Below are 11,220 nucleotides of genomic sequence, written 5' to 3' on the forward strand. Positions count from 1 at the left end.
TGCACAATAACACACACACACACACATACATTGCAGGCAAATGAGGCAAACCTCTGTGCCAAGGTGGGTTACACGCTTCACTGTGGGCTAGTGGAACTCTGGGAATAAAACAGCTCCCTGTGGTGGGGCACAACACACACACACACACACACACACACACACACACACACACACACACACACACACACACACACACACACACACACACACACACACACACGAGAAAGACAACACAAGCTCTATACAAGCTTTGAATTCCATCAAAAGTTGCTTCAAGAAATACAGAGAGAAGAGAGAACATCTGATGTGTGTGTGTGTGTGTGTGTGTGTGGGTGGGTGTGGGTGTGTGTGTGTGTCTGGGATTTATCTGCTGTTTTTCTCTCTAATCATTTCCTGTCTATTTCTCTCTGGTTAATTCTTTCTCACCCTCCTTTTTTGTCTTCACTCTGAATCAACACATTTAAACACAGAGTAATAGAGATCATGTGTAGGGTGGGTCCTGCTATTGCTTTCTGTTTAACACACACACACACACACACACACACACACACACACACACACACACACACACACACACACACACACACACACTACCAAAAGAAACTGACTTTCCTTATTGAAAGAATCAACTACTACAAACAATAATAATATAATAACACGATGGTGATTTTTGAATATCATCTTCACTCACTGCAACCAATGTGCATCTGGACTTTTGATATTTTTCCTGTACCAGGAAAAGAAGAAAGACCCTGTTTACTCTAAACTCACTGAGAATGAAGGTCTAGGGGCAGTTGCTGATACCCATCAACAAATGAAGCAGGCTATATTCAATCAAAAAAGAAAAACTTTCCATGAATTCTTTGGCCTTTCCGAGTTTTTCCTCCCAGTTTGTCCGTTCTTACATATCCGGCTCCGTCTCTCGAAATCTCAAAGAAGCTAAATGTCTTTTCAGGAGAGCACACAAGACATTTTTTCTTTATCTGGACTCATGTTCTCTTTGTCTGTCCCCTTCTCAGACTACAGAATTTTTAAGAGGGAAGATTTTGTGGTTATACATTACAAGCATAGTTGTGTGAGTCAGATGGTTTGTGGATCCCACAAAATTGTAAGGAAAGCACAAGAAATTGTAATGTCAGAGTCGGAAAGTTGGGTAAGACTCCATCTGGTGTCCCGCTCCGTCTAACACCTTTATTATTTGAGTGCTTCCGCCAGTGAAAATTCGTCCTCGGCTTGTCGGATCTTTGTGAAGCCTCTAGAGGAGGCTAGAGAGTCCTAGGCTAAGTGTTTGTTTGTGTCCTATCGTGTGTACAATGCCTCTGTAACTCAAGTGTTACAAGCGTCATGTCCCGTCGCTGCTCCAGCAAACGCAATCCACTCGCAGCTTTTCAGCTTTCTCTGTTCTATATTTAGCAACACAGACAACAGGAGGGTCTGGGCACCACCCCCGAATCAAGCATGGAGGAATCATATACAAGAAAAGAAAGAGCAGACTTCAGAGTCTCCCCCTTTCCTCACAAAGAGCAAAACATGTTCTTTGAGAGAGAGAGAGAGAGAGAGAGAGAGAGAGAGAAAAAAAAAGGGTGAAAAAAGAGAAAGAAGCAGTGGAAATTGTAAAGGAACCGTCTCGTTTTTTCCCCTCCTCTGTCTCTGTTTCTCTTCTCCACACTTCTCCAGACAGAGAAGCAAGAAGAGGAGGAGGAGGAGGAGGGGGGAAAGACGTTTCAATGAGGCGGTGGCACGCAAAGCCCTGCACCCGCCCCCCCTTGGGCTGCTGGCATGCCAAAGCCTGCTCGCTAGCAAAATATGCTCCGCTATCCCAGCATACACTGCTGCTGGACAGGCACTCGGTGGTTTAAAATAAATAAATAAAAGAGGTCACAAAAAGTTAGCAAGTGTGTTTGTGTGTGTGTGTGTGTGTGTGTGTGTGTGTGTGTGTGTGTGTGTGTGTGTGTTCATAACATGCAGGTGCACTGATTTTTTCGTCATCCACCTGTGTCAGAACTCCTCCAGACGTCATGGCTTAAACTCCATGGCTAGTTAAGCACAGCACCGTATTTATTCTAGCTTAGCTATAACAAAAATAAAAAAAAAATAAAAATAAAATAAAAGTCCAGTTACGAGTAAGGGCTGTCTTATTGTTGTAAGAAAACGATCCACTTCAAACTTTGAGCTTTAATCCTCTTCCTCTTCCAGCACACATGCTGTAGAAAGAGTTTTATTCCACTCCATGATGTCCAAGCGTAACATGATCCAAAGCAGAAATAACAGAGCCTTCATCACACTTCTCCTCGCGATCCATATTGGATTCCTGAGTCAAATTTAATGGCTCATTTTGCTTCTTTAATAACCTCGGTGATTCCGAATGAGGCAGAGCATCGTGGGACAGCAAAACAGACATAAACTTGGCACATCGGGCCACTTAGTGGTTAGTTTAAATTCATAAATATGGAGTTACTCATCTTTATTCATCTTTCTGTTGACAATATCACGATTTATTGACAATTTAACCCCCGGTGGCTATTAGCAAGATGGCAGCATATAGTGTACATTATGTAGAGTATGTATGTATGTATAGTTTTACACACATAAGAAGAATCCGAATAATAAAACTTAAAAGAATTTCAAGAAGGCGTTCAGCAGTCTGGTGTGGGTCCGAAAAGTCTGACTCCGCTGCCAAGACCTTGCTTTTTTTTCCCACCATCTTTCAAAAACTAATACAAAACCGTTCTATCTCATAATATTTCAAGTTGTAATAAAAAAAAAAACAACTCTTATTCAGTCCGTGCATTTTTTTTTAATGAATCAACATATAATATTGAACTAAATATCTCACTCTTATTGGCACACCCAAAAAAGTATGCTGTCATGTTACACGTGTCAATCGCTACGTGTTGATTGAAATAATCATTAATCAGAATTCTAAAATGAGACCCGACCAGTCGGGGAAATACACACGCTGGTTTTCATTTTTCAACTTTTTCCTGTAACACAACATTGCGACAGACGAGATAAAACTACGGCGCAGGATGACGACGAAACAATAAATGTACTAGGTTTAAGGAAACCGACATTGACAACAAGTTTTTATCTGTTTACGATTCCCTGTAATGTCTGTAATGTCGTGGAACCCCTAAGAAGAGCCGTTTCCTCTTTTCTTCTCTCTAAGTTTAACAATAAGATAAAGCCAGCTTGTCAAATAACTGAGTCTTTTACACCGAGGGCTTCTTTTACAAATAAAAATAAACACTTTAACTGTAGAATTTTCTGTGGAGGTAATGAACGCGGGAAACGTTTGGACATCATTTTAAGCAAATCTTTGTCTGATAAATGATGTAATCATATTTGAGTGGCATGTTTTGCATGTTAGACATTAAAAATAAACTTCTCAAGACATATAATTTGTAACAGGCTCCAGTCACTGATCGAGATCCAGTTTGACAAGAAATTCTATATTTCTGTTTCTTTCTCTCAGGTTCGGATCTGTTCTCTCAGCGCACCACGTTCCCGTCTCTATCTCCTCTCACAGCACCGCGATTCTCCGACCCTCACATGCACTACCCTGGCCCTTTCACCTACTCCACCAACCCACCTAGTGCGGGCATCGGGGGTCTCAGTGTGACTGGTGTTCCTGCCTCCACCCGCTACACCGCCTACCTGCCCCCACCATACCCCGGAAACCAGAACCAGAGCTCGCACTTCCAGACCAACTCGTCTCCTTACCACCTGTACTACGGTACCGGCTCAGGCTCCTACCAGTTCTCCATGGTTCCTGCAGGCGGCACCGCCGGGAGCACGGTCGGAGAACGTTCGCCCACACGCATGCTGACTTCCTGCCCAGCAGCAGGCGGAGCTTCGGGGTCAGGAGGCGGGGCCGGCGGCCTGATCGGCGGTAGCGACGGCGTGGAGGCCGACGGCAGCCACAGCAACTCACCGAGCGCCATGAGCACAACAGGACGAATGGACGAGTCCGTCTGGAGGCCTTACTGAGTTAAAAATAACAACAAACAGAAGAGTTGCATGTTTCGGGTCGAGTTCTACGCCCTCCATTTTTTTGTTATTTTCTCAGAGACAGTATCGTTCTGTTGTTAAAATGTTGTACAGCGGCTTTATGTGCTTCAAGACTGAACTGAGCGGAACAAAAGCTCCACTGAAAAAAAAAGCACAGACTCTAAAAGACTGACGTTTAGTTTTATTCTGTAACAAGAGCAGCTAGGTGATGATGATGATGATGGCAGGAGTCCAACGGCCAAGGAAAAAAATTACACTCCAGGAAGCTCAGAGAATCACCTTTCACCTTTGGCCAAGTCTAGTGATTAAACAAAGCCTAAGGACATGCTGCGTTGGGCCAAAGTGATTGATTTGACTTTTATTTATGGCTGCAATCATCTTTTACCTTTTGACAGAACAGCATTGATTTTCAGTGTACAATATTAATGACATTTTTGATGACAGCTTTCTTTTTGTCTCCACCAATCATGAACAATTTATTTCTATGATTACAGTAATTATTTTTTTTAATATTGTTTTTATTTTCTTTTTCATTTACAGCCAATATTTGTCTAAACTATTACTAAAGTAATATGGTTTGGGTTTCTTTAATTTATTTGAGCCAATTCTGTGATAAATCTTAATATTTCCAGGTCAAAAAAAAAGCATTTTTTTTTGTTTGGTAGTGTTTTTTTTTTTTTGTTTTTTTTTATTTCTATGATTTAATATAAGATTGCAAGTCTTGCTACTGTAATATATTATTTCTAAATTATGAAATGGTTACCCATTTTAAATGTAATGTATTTTTTCCAATGTAGCTGTATGCACTAAAACAGTCTATTTAAAAAAAAAGAAAAAGAAAATGCCCAAAACAAAAAAAGACGAGTAACTCTCGTCTCCTTACAATACAAAAAAAAAAGTCCAAAGAGGTCAAATTTCATCGTAATAACTCCTGATCGAATATACTGCAAGGCACGATGGCTCGCTTTTCTTTCGTTGCCCAAAGTGTTACATTTTATGATGACATCCCAGCCTCTTAAAGAATGAAGAACACACGTAGCTTTAAGCGCCTTCATTATCCATCTTTCCTCACATCAATGAGGCCACTGAAACGGTAGATGATAACTACATATGAAATAGATCGTCTCTCATTATTTCATACACAAACTCGCACATAGGAGCCAAAGTGGCCAGAAATCATCCCTCCCTTCCTTTCAGGTGTGTGTGTGGGTATGTGTGTGTGTTTGCACAATAGGTCAGCAGCCAGAGGCCTTTCCCAGCCGCTCACACTCCACCACACCTGCTCTCCGTACCTAAAGGGCGAACGAGGACGAAAAGAGAGAGTGTGTGGCGAGGAGTGTGGGAGTCAGATCGTCTTTCAGAGACCGCCAGCCATTCTTCAGGCCGCTGGTTCTCCTAATGCCGCCTTCTTTGTTCGCTCCGCTCCAAAGCCACTTTGAAGCCTTTGTGATGGCGCTTCGTCTCGTTTTCTTTTGTCGTTTGTACATAATTAACGTCCTGAGCCCGAGGCCTTCGCTGACACTGAGCAAGCAAGCGTGTTAGCGTGTGTTCCTATAGAACAAAGGAAGGAGAAAGCTGTTCGTTCAACAAAATAAAAGAATTGAGTTGAGAAAGCAAGCACCTCTGCTATATGGATGTCCTTTGTCTCTGGGATTATAGTGTTAATGACGGCTCCATGTTTTCCAGAACTGGGCTTGCGATCTTTGCTGATGACAATCCATTCAGTTTGACTCAGGAATCGACTATGTCACACACACACACACACACACACTATGCCTTATAAAGCTTAATGACAGCACCGTATTCGATGTATCCCAAAAGCACAATCAAACTTCTTTATAATCGTAACTATGTAGTTAAAAATCCATCCATTAATCCATCCGGTTTCGTGGTTTAGCGAAGTGACCAAAGCTGCGTGTTTATGTACTCGAGGCATTTTGTACTTTTCATGGCTGGTGTGTTGAAGTGCATGACCAAAGAGCTGAAGTAAATTAGGACTAATAGTTTCAGATCGAGCCGTACAAACAGTTGTGTTATATACTGTATGTGTCGAGTGTAACACCATGAGCTCAGTGACTCCTTTCCTAAAGAACAAATAGTGTTTTTTCATTCACTGTATATTGTAATTTTTGACTCTGTACCATGCTCTGCTATAGTCTACCTTCATTGTGTGCAAACAATGTAGTTTTTGATGCATTTTAATTAATTAATTAAAAAAAAAAAAAAAAAAAAGTCATGTTTTGTGCTTGTATTTGGGATTTCGGTCTTGAACACAGATCGAATAACAGATCGAATAACGTCGCACATTCCAAGATTTATAATAATAAATAAATAAATAAATAAAAACTAGCCCAAAAAAAATCCTTTTGATGAGTCAGATTTGTTTATTAGGATATCCCGAAGCCAAAAATGTCATCTGCGTAGAAAGTGCACACAGGGTCAAAGATGCAGCCAGACTGAGTAAATATTTTACATCTTCTGGGTCAGAAGGTTGAAGAGATAATTACTTGTATATCTAGATGAAGCTTTTATCTCAAATAAACCAAACCAATATATATATATATATATATAGATAGATATATACAAATAAAGTTCAGTTTCCCAAATCTGCTTCAGGTCACATGTTTAATTATCTCAGTGGAAAATAATGGATACAACTGTGGTTTGTGTGGATCTTCGATAGCAAACAAAACAAAAAAAAACAAACCTAGCATAAAACTTATGCTAAGCTAATGATCAGTCTGAAGTGGACGGCTAAAGCTAACAGGTTTCATTTTGGATTTTATTTCCATCTGCGAGGCGAGTCACGGGTTGATATGAACGCAATGTCATCACCCCGTGCCACACAATCTAAGGTGTTTAATAATCAGATTATATATATATATATATATACAGGGTTGTCAAGTGTCACGAATTGAGAGTGACAGTCATGCATTTCGGTCTTTAGTCAAACTTTTTGACTATTTAACATATATTTAATAAGCCACAGCACCCAAAATGTATCAGTCCGCACCGTTGTCTCTATGGAACCGGGCAGGAATCAAGCGCGTCTCAGTTCTTAGTCGAGTCTGACACTTATCAGCCAATCAAAAAAAAGAGGCTACACAACAGCCAATCAGAAAATAGCACTATTGTATCTGGGTAAGATTTAACGCAACAACCAGTGAAAAAAAAACATTCATTAGAGAGGATATATTCGATGGTCGGTTTGAACAAAACCTCAACACGACACAGGTTGTCTCTGGACGGGACATTGTCCTCAATCATGACCCTGTAAATGTCTGGGCTCGAGCCTGACTGTTTTAAATGGCAACAAACACTTACAATAAACAACACCAGTCATAATCTCTCTCTCTCTCTCTCTCTCTCTCTCTCACACACACACACACACACACACACACACACACACACACACAAATTAATAAATGGAAATTAAACAAAAACTTTGTATTTGGTTACATTGCGGTCAGTGATCCTTACCAAACACAACAACTCCCCCTTTATTTATTTATTTGTTTGTTTGTTTGTTTGTTTATTGGCGGGATTTTGGAGATGTCACACTTGCCTGTCTTCAAAACTTGAATATATATAGATAGATAGATAGATAGATAGATGGAAGGAGTCTCCAGTGTCAAAGCTTCGAGTCAGTCAAAGGAAAAAAACTGAACTTTTAAAGTTTCCTGAGTCTGAATGTAGCTCTAAATGGACAAAAAGTACTTTTCCTTCTTCAACAAATATTAAAATGTCATTGGTTTTTGCTCAGCTGTAATTGGAATAAACCAAACCGGGACAAATTCTAGGAAAATCTCTGCTTCAGTGTGGAAACGCACGACTTCCTGGTTGATTATTTTCCTTGAACAGCGCAACCTGAAGTATTTCTTGTATATCTAAGAATACGCAGATGTATAAAACACAGAGCTTAAAATAAAAACAGACCAATTTGTCTCACTATAATATATTAAAGAAAATATATTGTAATATGTATGATCTTTCGCATTAAAACGCACGAGCACAAGAACGTACAATATTTGGTCCCACGTTTCCTTTCATAGTCTTCTTTTTTGTTGTTGTTGTTGCCAAATTTCCTTTTTTTTTCTATTCATCTGTTTTGTTACTTCATTTGCTCTTGGATGTGCTGTGGGGCGAATATTTTGTCCTCTTCTCAAGACTCACGCAGAGGACAAAAGCCCTGTATTTAATCAGCTGAAGTAAAAAGAAGACAGATGTAGGTGTGTGGGTGTGTCACTTCTTCTCAGAAACTCATACTCATTCGTACAATGTGTGTGTGTGTGTGTGTGTGTGTGTGTGTGTGTGTGTGTGTGTGTGTGTGTGTGTATGAAATCGAGACACACAGTATATATAAATAAATGTTATATATAAATGTTTCACACGTAGACCATGCTAAGATAAACCTTACTTACCGATACACCTTGAGTCCATCAACACTTTACACCACTTCCGTTTTTTTTTTCTTTCTTTCTTTCAAATCAACCTTTTTAACTCCAGGAATAAATCACTTATAAGAATTATAGGATTGATTATTTTTCCATCACATCACATTGTAAAGTGTTTAATTCTCGCCACACTTATGTATTTGCCAACTATCTTTATCGATATCATTTGATAAGAATGGCATGTATACTGTTTTTTTTTTATCCATTTATAGTTACTTAAAATGTTGTATGGAAAAACTCTAGAAAAAAAACTCTGCATTGATATAAAAGTTAGAGCTAATGTGTAATTGTGATACCATCTGACAAGTGGGGGGATAACGGCTTAAATATAGCGTCCAGTTAAGGAATAAAAATAGCATTTTTGTTGATATTGTTGCGCAACCAACCACAACTAATCACACACATGCACACAAACACACACCGACCTATAAAAAAAAACCCAGCTAAACTAAACCCACAGCACTGAGTCAGAATCTCCGTCGTCTTTCTGCGCTATGACTTTATCCTTGTTTTTCAATGCAATCTCAGAGCGCAGCTCTCCCACAGAGTCAAAAAGGCAGAAGGAGCAAGTTTTTAATTAGTGGAATTACTCATTTCATGTCACACACACACACACACACACACACACACACACACACACACACACACACACACACAGATTTTTAGGCTGCGTGAAGGCATTGATTTCATAGACATGCTCATTCATCCTACACACACAGTCTGTTTCATCTGGCTGTGTTTGTGTCATAAGTATCACTACGAGTCATTCACGTTGTCAAAGTACACACACACAAACACACACACACACACACACACACACACACACACACACAAACACACAAACACGAGCTCATATGTTCCATTGTCTTTTTTTGATTACATCCAGAGCTATGGGAAACATACACTCTCTTTCTCTCTCCCATGGGAGCTGTAACCCAAAGGGGTAACAAGATCACACACAATGTGACACACATACAGTAACACTCTTTCATCATTACTCAGAACACACCCTTAATTACAGGAGAATAATTATTCCCACAATACAGGGTATTATGTTAATTATTTGGCAATGATCACGTACCGTACTTGTTGAATTTGTGTCACGGATTACATTTAATCAAAACAAAATGAAAAAAGAGTATATGATAGTAAAAAAAAAAAAAACGTTTTCTGGTTTCTCATGGAACACTGAAACCACTTCCTGGGTCATTGCTACCTGCAACCATACGGAAGCCATTAGGCCTCGCTCTTCCCAGCGCTCGTGAGAAGACGCGGCGAGTTAGAACCGGTCCGGGGAATATTTCCTAAGCGGACCGGAGAGGAGGATTCTGGGAAAGGAGGAGTTCGGCCAAACATCACGGTTCCCACACAGTTCCCGTGAAGTTTTGACCACTGGGACCATGAGAGTGATAAGACAACCTCTCACATCTCTGGGAAGGAGGGATGGAGTGGAGGACATCATAAATAAGGAAGAATTAGACAAAAGGGAAATAAATAAAGTTCAGCGCACTTTCTTAGAGAGAGAGAGAGAGAGAGAGAGAGAGAGAGAGAGAGAGAGAGAGAGAGAGAGAGAGAGGAGGGTTTCACTACTCCAGGCTGTTATAAGGTAGATTTTCTCATCAGATGTAACTCTGTTGAGACCAATGAGAGCTCTGCCCCTCCCCCCTTTCTCTCTCTCTCTCTCTCTCTCTCTCTCTCTCTCTCTCTCTCACACACACTCACACACACACTCTCTCTCTTTTCCTTGCTTGTTCCCACAGAGACGTCTTCCTGCTCCAGTGCCCAGTGCACTACCACTAAACCTAAACCCACTACCAAGGACTGTTTTTCATTAATGGCTAAAATATAAACGTGTCACTCTTAGATACATCTTTATGTTCTCCAGATGTTAAGTCCCATTTCCTCTACATTTACCCGATCCAGTCAATCTTCGTATTATGGTTCGGTATGAAAACTTGACACAGCAACCCAGCTCGATTTAGCCACATACAGTAGATGGTATAGAAACATAGTTAGCTAATCTAGGCAGAGAAAACTGACTCGCTAGCTGTATAAAAACAGTATAAACTTAAACGATAAGTGTAGGGCTCTTGGGGTTGATGCTAATTAGCGCAAGAAAAATTGAGACTAATCTCTTTTAAATATTTAGACCTCCCGTCCATATATATTCTGTTCCCATTCATTGTTTCAGACATTGCGATGCTAAATACCGTAGCACACGGTACACAGGGTTTAATTGTTTCTTATTGCTTTTGGAATGAAAGGGATGAAAACACTCGGTGGTTAAAAGAAAATAATCTTTTATTTATGTTATAAATATATGTTATTGCTCCTACTGCGTAGTGGTTGTTTTTCCTAGTAACACCATGCACAGTTGGTTAACGTTTAACTCCATCCATACAAACTACACCAGGTTACGTATGTAACCCGGTTCCCTGAGAGGGGAACGAGACGCTGCGTCAGTGCCGACGCTATGGGAAGCATTCCCATAGCGTCGACACTGACGCAGCGTCGAGTTCCCTCGAAAGGGAACATCCTGAGTCCTGGAACCTGATGCCATGTAAAATATTCATTCATTCATTTTCTACCGCTTATCCGAACTACCTCGGGTCACGGGGAGCCTGTGCCTATCTCAGGCGTCATCGGGCATCGAGGCAGGATACACCCTGGACGGAGTGCCAACCCATCGCAGGGCACACACACACTCTCATTCACTCAAACACTACGGACAATTTCCCAGAGATGCCAATCAACC

At 40.5% G+C, this 11,220-nt stretch overlaps 1 protein-coding gene across 1 annotated transcript in view; it reads left to right on the top strand.

Moving 5' to 3' along the window:
* Positions 1 to 6,357, top strand: part of runx3 (RUNX family transcription factor 3) — a 50,033-nt gene extending 43,676 nt beyond the window's left edge. Inside the window, exon 8 of the mRNA XM_027165923.2 lies at positions 3,476 to 6,357. Within this exon, the coding sequence (XP_027021724.1) occupies positions 3,476 to 3,990 (515 nt within the window). The 3' untranslated portion in view covers positions 3,991 to 6,357. The remainder of the gene's footprint in view (positions 1 to 3,475) is intronic.
* The last annotated feature ends 4,863 nt before the right edge of the window (positions 6,358 to 11,220 follow it).

Source organism: Tachysurus fulvidraco, chromosome 4, assembly GCF_022655615.1.
Source record: "Tachysurus fulvidraco isolate hzauxx_2018 chromosome 4, HZAU_PFXX_2.0, whole genome shotgun sequence".
NCBI classification, from domain to species: domain Eukaryota; kingdom Metazoa; phylum Chordata; class Actinopteri; order Siluriformes; family Bagridae; genus Tachysurus; species Tachysurus fulvidraco.